This window comes from Notechis scutatus, chromosome 1, assembly GCF_049901735.1.
Source record: "Notechis scutatus isolate UNSWTSFEM ecotype Mainland chromosome 1, rNotScu1.2, whole genome shotgun sequence".
Lineage (NCBI taxonomy): Eukaryota > Metazoa > Chordata > Lepidosauria > Squamata > Elapidae > Notechis > Notechis scutatus.
This window is the reverse complement of record NC_142009.1, coordinates 274,994,218-275,011,905: the sequence shown is the minus strand read 5'-3', so window position 1 is coordinate 275,011,905 and position 17,688 is coordinate 274,994,218. Positions and strand designations below refer to the sequence as shown.

Here is a 17,688-nt window from a genome sequence, read left to right as displayed (position 1 = left end):
AACTTACCTACTCCTGCAGCCCCAGTGAGTAAAACAGCTGTGGCGCAGCAATCCACTCTGTCACGCCTATCAGCTGGGCTTCAAACAAAGGAAATATAGGACAGACTAGTGCAGAGGTAGGTGAGCGGGCCAACTCATCGCCAGAACTACCAGTTTGCCTAAATCAGTCTGTACTGGCTGAATCCTACCTCTGGTAACAGTGAAAATGTTGGAGAAAATAGGAACAGCTAAAATCAATCATTCACTATTAATGCTTCAGAAAGAACAGTATCACAGAAGAGAGACCAAACCAGAAAATTACATTAACAAACACATTTTAATAGTTGCATTGTATACAAGAAAAGATTCTCATTGTTTCACTTTCAGTAGTGATTACAGCCTGGTTTATAAATACCAGAACATAAGTCAGTATATAATATGTTTTAATTGGTTTGCTTACTTTCAGGAAGTAAGCCATGGTTTATTTTTTTTAAACTTTAAAGTTTTGAAGTTGGTTACGAAATCCTAGCTGCTTCAACTATGGCTTACATTTATCTTCAAACTGAGAAATAATACTATAGTGCTGTTAGGAAATTGTTTTCTATATATTAACAAAGGCCAAATAACAAATTGGTCAAATTAGACATAATTTGCTTGCAAACATTTGGTCAAACAGCTAAAACTAATCTTGGTTTTATATTATATGTAAATATTTTATTTATATAGCAGTAGTACAGTAATATTTTATCATTTGTTACTAAAGGCCAAGAAACACATTTTGACTGGGGGAAAAATTATCGAAGAGATGGAAGTAAAACCCCAAAAGAACTTAGAAAAAAATTAGGGATTCAAAAGATTTTACTAATCCCCAAAATGGGATACAGATACAAAGGACAAGTTTATTCCAGGCTTATGCAAATATTTCTTTTCTTGGTAGACACAAAGTAGATCAGAAATGGTTTTTATTTGGAAACAAGCACTATCTGTTTTCCAATGTTACCGCCACTCATCATAGACACGAAAGCAGCTGTAAGAGGAAAAAAGTTGAAATAATTCAAAAAGCTGAAATATTTTACATTGGTGTTTTAATTTTAAATACAAATGCTTTCTGAATTGACTTAAATGTACAAAACAATGTTACTTTTCCTCCAATAATCAGCCCATAGCCAGTTTAGTCTAGTGATTAAGGCACCCGGCTAGAAGCCAGGAGACTATGAGATCTGGGTCCTACTTTAGCCAGGAAAGGCAGCTGGATGATCTTGGACAAGTTACTCATTTTCAACCCAACTCACCTGTTGGAATATCACTGCCTTGAGTTGTTATAAAAATAATAAAGGCAGGCAATCTGTATTCAGGCTGACAAGTTTGTTTATGGTGATAGAAACAACTTGTTTTCAAAGCAATAAAGCACTTGATTTAGCCAATAAAGTGTATAATAGTGTATAGTATACCACAGAAGTTCATTTCTATATACTGCATACTTCTAATACACAAATATACAAGTAGCAGCACTAGCCTATTTTCACTGGGTTTGAACAAACTAAGGAGGCATGGATCTGGTTAATAAATAGATGGAAACCTATTTGGAAAGTGTAGGTTAGCCTAAACAAATCCTGTATGTAGACAATGAGAAATCAGTTCCATATTGTTCAGATAACATGGATTTGCTATAATCGGAACTATACCATTAGCTTGAATCTACAAATATGCATATATGTAAGACCACGCAAATCGGCATTCCTCTCCTTTGCAACCTAATAGTACTTTCAGTATGATGAAATAAAAGTTTAAATAAACATTTTCATCAAAACTTGGTGCCAGTACAAGTTTTAAATCTCTGTGTTTTCTTTCATGTGGCTGCGTGAGCAATTTTATCTTAAAGGCTAGCCCCAGGCAGATTCCCCACTGATCCAGGCTGAAGCAAAGCAATGGCAATTGCACCAGCTCATTCTGCATTTCCAACTCTTACGCAATTGTTACAGTAAGATAATGCCAGCACTTAATTGCTCAGAATTATTCAGAATTATTTAATATTACAATGCAATTGTTACAGTAAGATAATGCCAGCACTTAATTGCTCAGAATTATTCAGAATTATTTAATAGCTTCTAGCCTCTGTGGATTTCCAATTTTGGAACACAGGCAGCCCTCTACTTATGAACATATTTCATTCCAAGAAGCTATTTGTAAGCCCAAGTATAAAAAAGATAGAATTTTTATTTTACCCATTACATAAATTGAAGAACACTGCAAACCAAACCACGAGATCTGTGAACAGCAGGAAAGGATAGCGTCCAAAATAAGTAAGTTTAGCCTCCCAATCTGTGATGGTGCTGCCAAGCATATACATGTCGCATGCAGTAAACTGCCTTTCCCCACCTCCTACTTTCCAGGATCTCCTGGCTTGGAGTTGCAAAAGCTTTCTTTGTATGGGTGAAAATTTGTAACTCAAATTTTTGTAAGCACTGTTTATATTCCCTCCCTCTATGAACACTTTTTGTTTTCCTCTTCTTGACATTCCTCAGGTATTACTCAATAGTAGACTAAATCCCCTCCTCCCCACATAGGGTTCTGCCTTTGGAAGAACTACAAATCTGGTGTCTTTTTTTTCAATACAATTTTTCATTCTTCAATTAGCATTCTTTTTTTCTTTGGAGATCTTCCTATATGTTTTCCTATACATTTTCTCAATTTCTTGGCCTCTCTCACACATCTAGTTCCTTCTCCCCTTTTCTTTCAGGCTTTTCAAACAGCCACAGAACTGTGATAACTGCAACAGTTCTCTCAGTTCCTTCAGGCCAAAGTAAAGATAAAGATTATCTTTAAAGGCCTCCAGAGCTTTGGCCTTGCATTCAGTATTCTTATATCTCACCTTTGACCTCTCATGGTATTTAAGATCCTCTGATCAGCTCCAGCTCTTGTTTTTATCTCATGACATGAGGTAAAACCAGCAGCTGTTGCAATTACCCTGAGGCTCTCAAGTGATGTATGGAGGCCAAGATTTCATCCTCCTTTCTGGATGTCCATAATAATATATTTTACGTGGTCTTTGAATGCAGACTTGATAGAATGTATTGAATGATTACAGGCATTGCTCGAATTGAGCTCAACATTTCTGTTGTTAAGTCAAAGGTTACGACTTTTCTTGCCACAGTTGTTAAATGAATAAGTTAATAATATGGTTGTTAAGTGAATCTGGCTTCCCCACTGACTTTGCTTGTCAGAAGGTCACAAAAGTGATCACAGGACGCTGGGACACTGCATCCGTCATAAATATGACCAGTGGCCAAGCACCTGAATTTGATCACATGACCACAGGGACACTGCAATGATCATAAGGATGAAAAACAGTCATAAGTCACTTTTTTCAAGCCTGCTGTAATTTCAAATGGTCACTAAATGAACTGTTGTAAGTTGAGGGCAACCTGTATTTTGTCTATTGGCTTACTTCTATTATATATTATTTTGTATGTAAATTACCTTGAGTAAGTGGAAAGGGTATCAATATTTTAAAAGTATAAATCTAACAAAAGAGAAATTTATAAATTGATAAAGGATGAACTGAAAAGCTTTGTCTACTATCTAACAAAAATCCCTTAGGAAAGGGGAATTTTCCTTTTAACAAAGTTGATAATGGAAAATATTTATTTATTTATTTTGATTTGTCAGTCGCTTACAAGATAATAGGTATAAGTAAAAACATAGTTATGAATACATGGATACATATAAGAAAAATAAAAGAAACAATAGGACAGGGATGGTAGACACGTTGGTGCATTTATGCACGCCCCTATAGACCTCTTAGGAAAGGGGTGAGGTCAATAATAGAAAGTCTAACAACAACAACAACAACAACAATAATAATAGGTGTCTTAATACAATGCAATTTGAATTCCATGTTGTTGTAATATAGGTCCTTTCTCTTTTCAAAACAAAAGCCAAACGTTTGATATAAGGCCAGCAAATGAAATCCCTTACGTTAATTCATTTTTAGTTTGATCCTCTATTCTACCTATAGCTATAAGAATTAGATTGCTCAGCCTTCCTCAACCTGGTGCGTTCAACGTAAGTTGGATTTCAGCTTCCATTCCCCAGCCAGCATAGCTGTTAAAAATACTGTTTTCATCACAATTTATGCCAAAACAAATGATTTTTAGCAGAAATTATGGATATAATTTTCCAGTTCACTTATACACAGACTACTCGTGTATAGTAACCTCCTTAGAAATTATGTGAGTGGTTATTGATTGCAGGGTAGGTTGAATTTGCTGTGAAAAATAAAATGAAGCCAGATAATTACTTGCAAACTCATAGTGTAAGAAGCATGCAACAGTTTCTTTAAAATGATAAAATGGTAAGACAATATTTTAAGAGCTATTCATTTTAGCTATTCATTAGGTGTTTGGGGATTGTCGTGTGTGTGAGTGTTGGGTCTGGTCTCTGGGTGCTATGTGAATTTTGAATAAAGAATTCAAAAATTCAAAATTCAAAAAAAATTGTAGAATTTAGATTCAGCAGTTTTAACCTTTAAACACATTCAGTTTAAATGTAAACATGTTAATTAAGAAGTAAATTTAGCATTCCTTAACTGTGAATGGCAATAGCATTCAGATTCGGGTCAGACAATTTTGCTGTTTGAACCAGAAATAAACCAGGGGACCTTCCTGTGTCCACATATTTTAATCAAGGACATGCAGTTGGAAGAAAGAAACAATCTCTTACCTCCAGTATTTTCTAAGCCTTCCACGATTGTCTCCTTGACCTGTTTTTTTTTTTTTTTTTGGAAAAGTAACATTAAAGATTATTTTCCCCTTTGATATGCAATCTAGTATTTTTTTCTTTCATTAAACACTGTTGAAAATTATCAAAACAAAACTTTTGTAGTCTTAGTTCTTTGGATAATTACATCTAATCAGATGATTTCTAAAAAGTGTCTCTATTCATTGTAGATAAGGTGAAATGAGTTATTCATTCAGCTTCAGCAACCACAACAAATAAGAAAAGAAAATGTCAATGAAAGAAAATGGTTGCTTGCAGCCATGAGCAATTTACCTATTGATTTTTATAATACCTTCAATTTTCCTTCTTTGATCCACTGACAAAGCTGCAGAGTACTAGCTGAATATTTCTCCATGTAGTTCAAAACCAGGAATCTTTCTCTGTGAAGAATGAAACTGACATCTCACAGCAGTCAAACGTTAAATGTTAACAACATTCTGAAATGCCTTTCTGATTCGATTTTATGTGCAAAGGGGAACTATTATTCTCATAGAAAACATTTAGGGCGATAATTAAATTTCCAATCTAATTGTAACCATCATTTACAGAAAAATATTTATAGTTACATAATAATTCAATTGGTTATAATCCAAAATAAACTTGACTGAGACTGTTTCTTCAGCAGATCAAACTCCCAATATTAAGAGTCATTACAGGAAAGAGAAGCTACAAAACTCACCAAATTTGTCATGGATAGAAACAAGCAGTATGTTCTGTCTTACCTGCAGCAGACATAAATGGCAACACATTCCAGCAAACATAATTTAAAGGGTTAGGAAATGATGATCCAATTGGTCTAATATTTTAACAGTGTAAATGGTTCATCTGAAATTATACTTTAGCCTATTGGGACACTAGAACCTTTACATCTGTGCCATTCCAAAGTTGACACAAAGTAAATTCAGTGCCCATCCTTTGCCTACTCCAAAAGACACATCTCCGAACAGAGGATGATTTTTTCTGATTCGATAGAATAATTGAATAATCCCTGTTCTAATCTCACTGGGAACAATGGAGTATTCTAATACAATTCATATAAAAAACACCAGGTTGGGAAAGGGTGGACCAGCGTACTGCCGTATCATTTTAAATTTCTAACCAAATATCTGTTAAATGCCCTCATCTTTTCCAGGTAACACATGAAGCTTTGGAATGTGCAAATAAAGCACAAAATTGCTTCTCATTCTCCAGTCAGTAAGACTCAAAGGCATGATTTAAGAGACTGAGAGCTACAGGAAGCATGTCACATTTATCCACTGATAAAAGTCTTATTTCCAACTCCAATTTCCCTTCTGATATCTATGGAAATCAGCCTTCTCATTTTCTTTTTCTATCGAAGAGCTTTCTCACTGATAGTCCACTGACAAGAGTATTCTGTAAAGCTGCAAATTCAGCTCCAGTAATTATTTGAGTGACCTTATTTCCTAGATGATGCAACAATCTAGAAAGGCAATTTTTGGAACTTAAAAAAAAAAAGCATTCACATATTTCAGCAGATTTTATTCAGTGTTTCATTTGGAGGAATAAGCCAATGAGGAATACCTAGTAATGTTCCGTGATTTCCTCATTTCTTCTACCTCTGGAGGTAAAGGAGGTGGGTACTGCATGTCCTTGTTATATTGGGAGATCTGACCACATAAAATAATATGGCTATTTGAATTCATCTGTTGGAAACAAAAAGATAACACAGTATTGCAGTTTGTAGAGTATTTTTCAGAAATATTATGGATGGGAAAGTTAGACATTCAGTCTATAACTAACTGAGATGGAATGGTTCACAACAATAGTTTTCTTTCATATTTATGGTTCTTAAGACTATACACAAAAACCAGCTTCTCTGCATGTTACAGAAGATCCTGGAAAATGTTCCAGGACTCGCCTATAGAAAACAAAGCTGTGAGATTACATTCTTTTTTCACTTATTATTTTAGATAATAATTCAAACTGCATATTTGCCAAGTCAATATATTCATTATTGTGTTTTAAAGTTATCTTTTTTAAATTGTAAGGATGTAATTCATCTGGACAAATATAAAATGTTAAAAAAAGATCCAAGCGTGGACTTGTCATATCTGACCTCCAAAAATGTAAATGACCACTAGATAGCAGCAAAGAAACATAAATCTCTTAAGTGTTTGCTCCACCTATTATTCAAATATAGTAGTCCTGTTTATGTATCTCTCAGAAGATTTATTTTTATTTATTTATTTTGATTTGTCAATCGCTTACAAGATAATAGGTATAAGTATAAACATAGTTATGAATACATGAAATGGGTACATATAAGAAAAATAAAAGAAACAATAGGACAGGGACAGTAGGCACGATTGATGCGCTTATGCATGCCCCCCACAGACCTCTTAGGAAAGGGGTGAGGTCAATAGTAGACAGTCTAAGGTTAAAGTTTTTGGGGTTTGGGGAAGAAACCACAGAGTCAGGAAGAGTATTCCAGACATTGACCACTCTGTTGCTGAAGTCGTATTTCTTGCAATCAAGTTTAGTGTGGTTAACTTTGAGTTTGTATCTATTGTGTGCTCTTGTGTTGTTATGGTTGAAGCTGAAGTATTCATTGACAGGTAAGTCATTTGCAATGTATGATTTTATATACCATACTTAGATCAGACCGAAGATGGCGTAATTCAAGGTTTTCTAGGTCTAGAATTTCAAGTCTGGTGGCATAAGGTATTCTGCAACAAGTAGAGGAGTGGAGAACTCTTCTTGTGAAATATTTCTGGACTTTCTCAATTGTGCTAATATCAGATACGTAATGTGGGTTCCAGACTGATGAGCTGTATTGCTCATCTAGCAAATGTTTTGTATGCTCTAGTTAGTAGTGTGATATTACCAGAGAAAAAGCTACGTAGGATTAGGTTAACAACTCTTAATGCCTTTTTGGCTATGTAGTTACAGTGGGCTCTAGCACTTAGATCATTAGAGATGAGTATTCCAAGGTCCTTTACGGAGCTTGGATCATCAACAAGGTCTTGACTATTCAGCTTGTATTTTCTTTTTTTTCTTTTTTGCCAATATGTAAGATGTATCCTTTAGGTCAGAGGTCCCCAACCCCTGGTCCGCAATCCACTATTGGGCCTCAGCCTGTTGGCAACCCAAGCGGCAGGGAGCATGCGAAGCTGCATTTGCTCAAACAGTGAGTGCATGGGAAAAACAATCCTCTCCCCTCCTGCCGCTTCCACCGCTGGCCCACAGAGCCTAAAAGATTTGGGACCGCTGCTTTAGGTAGAGAGGAATGTCTAACTATTTCTTGTTTGCCCTAATAACAAAGCCCTTACTGCCCACACTTCATTTCCAGTGATAGTGACAAGTTACGCTACATTCTGCAGACAGGAACTAGTAGAAAGCATGCTGGAAGCACAGCTGCTGTGAGAAAATAGAGAAAAAATGCATGGCATAATCAAAAGCCTTGCAGCAAGGAGGTGAAAAAAGCTATGATGAATGGATGGAAATTGAACAAGGAGAGATTTAACCTGGAAATAAGGGGAAACTTTCTGACAGTGAGAACAATCAACCAATGGAACAGCTTGCCCTCGGAAGTTGTGATAGCATCATCACTTGAGACTTTCAAGAAGAGATTGGACTGCCATTTGTCAGAAATAGTGTAGGGTCTCCTGCTTGTTTGGGGGGTTGGACTAGATGACCTACAAGGTCCCTTCCAACTCTGATTATCTGTTATCTGAGTAAATTAGCCTTCAGCCAATTTTCAGTCAAAGTATATGTAAGAACTAAAGTCATAATGTGACAAGGATATTGTTACATCTTCCCGAGTGATCTTCTACTCCTCTGTGCAAGTTGGAGCATAAAGGCTGATAAGTACTGTTCTGAGAATCAACAGCTAGACTTTCCCAAAAGAGCGGGCAGGCTTTGATTTACAGTGGCTTTTTCCTACAGTTCATTTTAGCAAAGTGCTGCTGGCCAAAGCAGGCACCATGTGTTGTGGTTAGCTGGCAGCAGGCTGAGGAGAGCGAGGATTCAGATGAGGGGCCAGGACCATTATGGAGTGGACTGCTGCCTTCAGAGATTGTGGGGGCTGGCAGCAGCGATGAGGAGGTTCCAGAGGAGCCTGTGCCAAGTGCACGTGCGCACACGGCTGCTCGCAGGAAAGAGCAGCTGCAGCAGCACGGGTGACTCGGGAGTAAGGCTGCAAGGTAATGCCCCCTCCTTCAAGAAGATAAAAGCCAGCTATGAATTGGACGTTCTTTGAAGGAAGCAAAGACGTTTTGAAACTCGAGCCTTGTGGACATTGCAGTATCTTAGTTGGTATTTGAAGACTCTTGTGTTGTAAAATATTTCTAGGTAACCTTATCTGTTATTCTTGGCAGCCTCGCACAGTTTTGGCGAGGCTCGTGCTTATCAAAGTTAATTAGTTTGCAGCAGCCTTTTAGCCGGGGATTCGTAAGAATCATTAAAAGGTTTCTGTTCCCTTTGGTTCGTGTTTGTTTTATTGGAAAAGGGTTTGGGTCAGAACACCAGGGCTCTCCTGGAAGCACAGTCTGAAAACTCTGCAATAGAATTGCAATAGAATATTCAACAGCAATGGGTTGACTAAGAGAACCATTAAAAGAACAGTGTGTTTTTATTACACGTACTGAAACAGAGTAGAAGAACATCCCATTTGTCTGGCCTACATTCTGTTGCAGCAACCAGCAATATGTTTCATTTATTCTTCTACAGGAAAAATAAGAGTAAAGGAAAAAAAAGAGTCAAAATGCTATTCATCACACTTATAGTATTCTGCACGGGCATCCATGATATGGGGAAAAGGGACAAGTGATGACCCTTACATCATGATGGTTATTCTTGCATTGGATGTCATAAGGCAAATGTGTAATTGCAGCATCTACACTACGAAATGATACAATCAGATGTGTCACTTTTATGTTATCATGGTTTGTTATGGATGTGACTACAGTGAAACCAAAACTGCAGTATGTGAGCAACAGCATATATACCATGATTAACTTAAATACAGTTTATCAAACGAATCCAATTGTTCTGGTATCACTAGATTGGCTTCATGCTACTCATTAGGCTGTGTGTAATGTGTCATGCAAACATACAGTAAACATGTGTGTCACATTATCGCTTTGGCCAGACTTTTAAGCATGCCTCAGATAGCAAAGATCATGTGGTGAAGATAAGACTACATGCACAATTTAATTTGGATGAGAATAGAAGTAAATTAAATAAAAGAAAGGAAAAAGAAAAGAAAGGAAATGAACAAAACAAACAGCCAAACAAAACGCAGAGAAGAAACCTACTGCAATGTGATGAAAAAGATCTTAGCATTCATTGACACTACACTACATCAGTGGAAATCAGAGCAGACAGTACCCTAAAATTAAAAATATGTAGGTAATAAGCATCTTGTGTCAAATTTTTTGACTAACAGAACTCCAGAAAAGTGATAGAACAATATAAAAGACACTGCTCAATTTTTAGAAACATATATTCCAACAAATATTAGATCCCATACTACTTTACAATTTGGAAAAAGAAATGGTGTCATCTCAGATTAACTGCTCAGATTTATCTGCCAAATTTTAGGTAAGCAATTATATTAGAAAGTGTCTTTAAGAGTCCAAAACCATTTCAGCTTTCCTGAATTGAAAATTAATTCTATCTTAGCAAGTGTGGTTCAGATAGATTTAGTGAGGAATTATATCTTGGTGGAGAAAAGTTGGTGATTTGATTATCTGAATGCTTTGTCAACCTAATTTTGTATTCTTCTGATTTATACATCCATGACTTCCAGGGGTGAGATTTAAATTTTGTAACAACCGGTTCTGTGGGCATGGCTAGGTGGGCATGGCCATATGATTGGGTGGGCGTGGCTTTTTTTCTTTGCAGCACCCCCCTGTGCTCCATTTTTGGGCCTCCTGGGCCTCAGGGAAGCCTCCTGGGGGGGCATTTTGCTCCCAGAGGCTTCCCTGGGGCCCAGGAAGGTAAAAAATTAAGCACCAGGGGGGCGGGGGGCAGCACACACAGACACTCCATGCGCCCCTTTTTGCCTCCTGGTCCTCAGGGAAGCCTCCTGGGCGAAGCAGTAAGACAGCGAGGGGGATCCCGACACAGCTGATCATCGGAACAGCTGATCATCGGGAGGAAAAAAATAAGAAATATCTTAAGGAGTGACTGGGCGGGGGAGAATGTAGTCAGCGATGTCGGGCCTGTGAGATAAGGCCTGACTGGGCGGGGAGGGGCGGAGAGGGGAGGAGCCAGCCAGGGGTACAATTTGCCAATTCTCCAAACTGCGCAGAATCATAACAACCAGTTCTATAGAAACGGTCCGAACTGGTAGAATCCCATCCCTGAGGACTTCTCACACCACTGCGTCCCGGACCAGCACAAGGACTCATGGGGAGCTCAACATGAGGACAGAAAAGGTTTCTGCATATGTTCCTGCCTTTTCTCCAATTTCCAGCTATCTGGGTCCCTGCAGTATTTGGGGCCTAGATCCTGTGAAGAGCTAAACTCACATTAAAGCCAAAACAAGTTTAATATAGGGAGCAGGAGTGGGACTGAACATGATATATTTTTTTCTCCACACCTTGCCCTCTCCCAGCATCCACACAAATGCCTGAACAGAGTCTAAAGTAGATGAGGCACACTCACTTGTCTTATTACTGTATCACTGATGTCTCCACCAACATTGTCAAAATAGACGTCCACTCCATCTGGGCAATATTTGTGCAGCTGCTGTGCCACATTCTCTTTCTTATAGTTGATTGCAGCATCAAAACCCATTTCAGAGACCAAAACATTGCATTTTTCATCTGTGCCACAAATGCCAACTACTTTAGAACAGCCCTCCAGGAGACCTATCTTTGAAAGCAGAAAACCATGACAAAAAGTCAGCTTTTTGCAATCACTGGTCTTGCAGCACAAGGATTTTTTTAAAAGGTGAATCTATATTTTCTGTCAGTTACAAAATAACCATTGTATGCATCCTTTCTCTCAAGGAGGCAGCAGAGAGAGAGAGAGAGAAGACCAAACTGGACAATAATCATGGAATGGGTAAAAGCAATTTTAACCCACTGCCCTTCTTTGTCATAGTCTCAAATGAAAGCAGTGATCCTCCCATCTATCAGCAAGATAGATGGTGCCAGACTGTTGGCACCAATAGAAGCTCTCTTCCTGTTCCATATAGCATGTGAGGTGGAAGCAAGACTAAACGGAGGTGAGCAATTTTTAAAATTTGGGGAGTTAAAATCAGTACTTTTAAAAAAACTTTTAATTAAAAAAAAAAGATAAAATAAAGGCTCCCAAGGACCACAGGGGGTGTGACTAGTGATGTCATGATCTTATAGAAAGGATGGGGCCAAAATCTTTAGACCTTTTTCTTTGGTTTGGAGAGTTTTAAAACAGTGTTTAAGACTTGCACCCATGCTCCCAAGTCTTCCCAAAATTGGGAATATTGGCTTGATTGGAGACAGAGATGATTTCAGGATAAAAGGGGCACTTTTACCTCTGCAAAGCTTAGGATATTCTTGCATCTTTGAACTATGTCTTCAGGCTTTCTGCCAAATAAGTCAATTCAGGGGCAGGGGGGACTAGATGCTGCATATATATCCCATGATAAAGTCTGCCTATTTCTAGGGAAAAAAATATAATGGCTTCTGTAAATCCCAATAATACAAATTTTGAGATTCATAGGCAGAACAATCTCATTTCTAACAACAACCCTTAAGACTGAGCTTATACCATCTTACCTGCCCAGCCAGAGAGCCACAAGCACCAGCAGCTCCACTGACAACCAAGGTTTGATTAGAACCTGGAGATATATGTCCTTTCTCTCTGATTCCCAGCAAAGTTGTCAGCCCAGTCAAGCCAGCTGCACCCAGGAAATAGGAAAGGTGTCCATCTACAAGGTGTGGATCAATCTGAAGAAGAAGAAAAAAGGGTTTCAAGGATGGAATTAATTAAGCATTATCATTCTAGTCAAGATCCATTCTGATTTTTTGGCTGAATTCTTTTGGAAAGGTTCAAAGTTGGTTGATACTTTTTGTAGGACCAGGGGAGGACCAGGGGAGACATGATAGCGGTCTTCCAATATTTGAGGGGCTGCCACAGGGAGGAGGGGGTCAAGCTATTTTCTAAAGCTCCTATAGGCCAGACAAGGAATAATGGATGGAAACTGAACAAGGAGAGATTTAACCTGGAAACAAGGAGAAACTTTCTGACAGTGAGAACAATCAACCAATGGAACAGCTTTTGCCCTCGGAAGTTGTGGGAGCACCATCAGTTGAGACTTTCAATAAGAGATTGGACTGCCATTTGTCAGAAATGGTGTAGGGTCTCCCGCTTGGACGGGGGGTTGGACTAGATGACCTACAAGGTCCCTTCCAACTCTGATTATCTGTAATCTGTCTTTTTTTTTTTTTTTTGACGTTTTGGGGTCCTATCTGAAGTCAGTTTAGTACAGTGGTTAAGGCATCAGGCTAGAAACTGACAGATTCTTGAATTCTAACCTTGCCTTAGATATGAAGCTATCTTGTTAGTTGGGCCAGTCATTCTCTCTTAGCTCTATGAAGCAGGGAAGGGTTAACCCCTTCTGAAAATGTAGAAAGAAAATTGCAAGAACTTTAGGCAGTTGCCAAGACTTAAATAACTGACTCGAAGGCACACGAAGGCACACAAAGAGTCAAAAATTATCTGTATAACAAGTATAACCTTGTTCCTTTGGTACTCAGCTAAAAATCACATTTCTGGTATCACATTGGATGCTGTGCCATAGGCAACTGTGCAAATGATAGAAAATGACAGTGGTTGTTCTTTGACAGTGGTGTTCTCAACAAACTGAAGTAGCGTCATCACATAGATGTTGCTATTATATACATGCTCCTCTGACAGTCATTACACGTCTCCATCAGTGGTGGGATTAAATTTTTTTAAACTACCGATTCTGTGAGCGTGGCTTGGCTTGGTGGGTGTGGCTTGGTGGGCGTGGCAGGGGAAGGACTGTAAAATCTCCATTCCCACCCCACTCCAGGGGAAGATGACTGCAAAAGCCCATTCCTTCCCCATCCCACTAACCTAATTTCAAGCTCTGTTCTCCTGTGCAGGGCAACAAAAGAAGACCCAGCCAATCAGCTAGGACTCGGGAGGCAGAGAATAGATGTAGGCGGGGCCAGTCAGAGGTGGTATTTCCTGGTTTTCTGAACTACTCAAAATTTCCACTACCGGTTCTCCAGAACTAGTCAGAACCTGCTGAATACCACCTCTAGTCTCCATTCAATTCCCTCCCTATGGATATCCATAGTCTTTAACCACATATTGCTAGAGGTCAGGGCACATTTGTCTATATTGTTTTTCTCCAAAGGAAATGGAAAGAAATGACAAAATGTTACCTTGTTCAGTTGCTTTCCATCTAAAATGGCTTTGGTCTGCCAGGGCCAGGTAAAGGACGTCACAAACTCTCCTGGAGCAAAACGTACATCTTTGCTTTCTTCCACACAACCAATTCCACCTCCATCAGTAACTTCAGACAATTTCCAAGCCTGGATGTAGTCAGATCCAGAATCTTCATTCATACGACACCGCTAAAAGACAATTATTTGTAGCAAGATAATTTTTTAAAGCTCATTTTTCTCTTTGTCAAGAGATACATAGCTGGCCAACACATGAAGCTACAAGGATTTTAATGCTAGTCAGAGTAAAAATATGGAAACTGCTAAATAATACAATAAACCCTTTAAAAGCCTGAGAAGAAAAAATAAAGATCATATTTTTATTACTGATAGACTAAGAGGTTGGTTGATGCACCAAAGTATCTTTTTTTCCTTATTCTGGTTTATATGGTACATCTTAGAAAAAAATCATAATTCAAATTATGCAACACAAATTTCTGATGCAATCCTATGGAAAATGAATGTAAGTGGTAAAGTTATTATACAAAGAACTCTTTACTTCGCAGTAATTGAAGTAAATCCCAATGCTAATTTTTTAAATTATAATGTAGAATATTTGTATACTTTTTCAGAATAGAATTAATGTATGGCAGAGGGTTACATATATTCAGAGATCTTCTTATGATTCTTTCTCCCAGTTACATTGGCTTTAATTGTAGAAGCTGCAATACTTTCCATATTGAGATTAGCAATCTGCTTGGAAGGAGGAAACCAAAAGCTCAGGTACTTGCCAAATACTTTGCAGTATGTGTATTACGTGTGCTATAATTGTGGTCATGGGTATTTATGCAAAACAAAATACTCCCCTCTACTAAAGTTATAAATCACTATTTACGGTGACTCATGATTGGCAGATCACATTAAGAATCAACTGGCCAAATATTCTTCAAATAGTTTGATATTTTTATTAAACCCACTTACCATGTAGGGATCCACAGACAAATAAAGTGTACGGACTTTAACTTGACCCTCATCAATTTTGTCTGAGAGGGTGGCTTCTTCCATACAGAAGTTTTCTGCAACTGGCACTCCATTGATGCCTAGAATGAGCCAGATCACAAGTTTAACTTAGTCTCTCTTTCCTCTTGAAATTATGGGAGTTAAATTAGCATTTCTGAACAATCACATCTGACTTTTCATGTTCCTTACAAAAGCATGTGTTTCTTCATTGAAGCTATATATCTTGGGTTAGCCACCATTCTGATATTTACAAATTCTATTTGTATTTCTCCTCCCTAGCCTTTCTTCATTTTGGCCATGCTGATGTTCAACATGACGTATGCATCTAAAAATCCTCATTCCTAACAAAGTAATTTGTGACGCACATCAATTTTAATGTAAAGAAAACTGGAAAGAAATACCATCAGTTTTAGTGCAAGAATGGGCAGCTGCTTGATAAATCTCAAGTGAAATATAAATTAACAAGAGGCCAGAAGGAAATTCACAAATACAATAACTTTAAGAATACACTATTCACAGTAAATATTGCTTATAGCTACTGTTAGAAATCATGAATACATAAAACCTACAAAATTGTTTACAGAATTCTCCACATTTCATACTCCAAAAACAGCAGTAATCTTATTTAGGTTATTTTATACATTTTTTCTCTTACACAAAACTGAAAAATTCTCACCAATGCATCTGTAATTAGAAAATGTATGCTAAGAATGTCTTGTTGAAGACTTGCATTAAGCTTTGGATTTGCACATGAGAAATTGCCCTCTTGCATTTCTTTTTAATTCCCATTTAAAATGTTCTACAAAGACAAAAAACTCAAATATGTTTTCCAACAAGTAGAAACATACCAGGGCGTGAATGCAATACCACTCTTTGAATGATCATCAGCCCTCCAGCAAATATCTGGCACAGATGAAAATCAGATTCCCTGTTAAAAAAAAAAAAAAAGGACAATGTTTAACACCACCTAGAGGGAAATTGCCAGTAAGCAGTTTAAAAATCTAACAAATGGTTAAACACAAGGATATGGTTTTGGTTTTACAATAGACCTGTATAACTAAAGAGCTCTGTGTATTTTCTGAAGGCTTTGGGTATGGCACCATGGCCACTTCTAAACTGCTCAACCAATTTTATTTTCAACATACCTGGAAGAAACAAAAATAAATTTGGGAATGGAAACAATAATATACATTTAAATATAAATCAAATACAATGTAAATTTTGCCACACATTTATTCTCCTTGTTCTCCTTGAATTCTATTTTGGGGAGGTCTATTTCCAGCAAATGTGTCCCTTGGGTTATAATGAGGTGAAATTAGAGGAATGGGTGTATGAAGAGAGCATATGCACCACCCATCCATAAAAATACAAACAATAAAGCATGGCTTGGAGCATTTCTCAGGAAATAGTGCACAGCAGAAGAGTTTGTTTCTTCACAGTCTTTAGAATGTGCTTTGTTGAAAGGAAACAAATTCACTGATACAGAAGGTAGAGAACAGATTGGCACAAAATCTAGAAGGGAGAAATAGTTAGAAGTGCTAAAATGCCTCACTAGGAACTTGACAAGCAAAGGTTCATGCTAAAAATACAATCTATATTAGCTTTTTGCCAAATTGTCCTGCAGATTGTTTTGCAATGGAAGTCCATCCTAAACTGCCTCAGTTTTCGAAAGCATTTTAATCTGGATAACTCTGTATGGAAATAAATTTAGCAGACACTGTCAAAGTTGCATATCATATTTCCATAAGCTGATCCTTCCAGATATGTTGGAACAATAGGCAACACGCAGTAAGATGAATTTCAGCAAGCAGAAATGAAAAGTTTTACATATGGGAAGGAAAAATCAAAGGTACATGATGTGGGGAACATACTGGATAACAGCATACATGGAATTTCTAATGGTGTTTTCTTTTTAATAAATAAGATAGTCAAATATGCAGTGAGTTCTATCATACTGAGAATTTCATGACAATACTGGATAACAATTTAAGTTTTTGACAGGGAACAAGAAACTTCAGCAAATAACTTATACATCATTTACCATACAAAATGATTTCCTAAATGTTCACAGTTCTTTTTAGTTCATTTTTGAGAACTGAACTTCACTTTTCAATTCAGATAGAGCAATCAGTTTCAGAGTGTGATTGAACTCATACAATGCATGGTGGGTTTTTTTAATGAATTACCAAATGAGACAAACAAGATAAATTTTGCTGATTTTTTTTCTCTGCAGCCCCTGACCTGACCTGGTCTATCTTTAAAACTGTGATATCTTCCAACAGTTTACACCAAATATTGTCCCATTCTGTTCAATTTTCTATCCTAATAATCAATAATGGAGTTCTGAGTCACTTTGCACAATTTATTTTCAACATTCCTTTGTTGATCAAGAAAAGGTTTTAATAACAACATTTGTATCAATCAACATAAACCTAAAATCTGATGCATTTTATGTTGAAAGCCAATGGTGGATACTATCATAAGCATGCATATGATTGCAATTTCCCTATCATTTTGTGGTAGAGATCAGGTAAAAGGCTGATTA

At 37.4% G+C, this 17,688-nt stretch overlaps 1 protein-coding gene across 3 annotated transcripts in view; it reads right to left on the bottom strand.

The window, feature by feature from the left end:
* Window positions 1-17,688, bottom strand: part of PTGR2 (prostaglandin reductase 2) — a 29,278-nt gene that overhangs the window by 1,368 nt on the left and 10,222 nt on the right. For 2 of the 3 annotated variants that reach the window (XM_026671058.2, XM_026671057.2), the window contains exons 2-10: window positions 15,992-16,071; window positions 15,105-15,223; window positions 14,124-14,315; window positions 12,486-12,656; window positions 11,389-11,598; window positions 6,301-6,422; window positions 5,051-5,138; window positions 4,702-4,741; window positions 298-1,006 (exon numbers count right to left, since the gene is read on the bottom strand). In XM_026671058.2, the coding sequence (XP_026526843.2) occupies window positions 942-1,006; window positions 4,702-4,741; window positions 5,051-5,138; window positions 6,301-6,422; window positions 11,389-11,598; window positions 12,486-12,656; window positions 14,124-14,315; window positions 15,105-15,223; window positions 15,992-16,028 (1,044 nt within the window). In that variant the 5' untranslated portion in view covers window positions 16,029-16,071 and the 3' untranslated portion in view covers window positions 298-941. Of the gene's footprint in view, window positions 1-297; window positions 1,007-4,701; window positions 4,742-5,050; window positions 5,139-6,300; window positions 6,423-11,388; window positions 11,599-12,485; window positions 12,657-14,123; window positions 14,316-15,104; window positions 15,224-15,991; window positions 16,072-17,688 lie in introns of those variants that run through there. The other variant, XM_087951654.1, reaches the window with a different exon arrangement.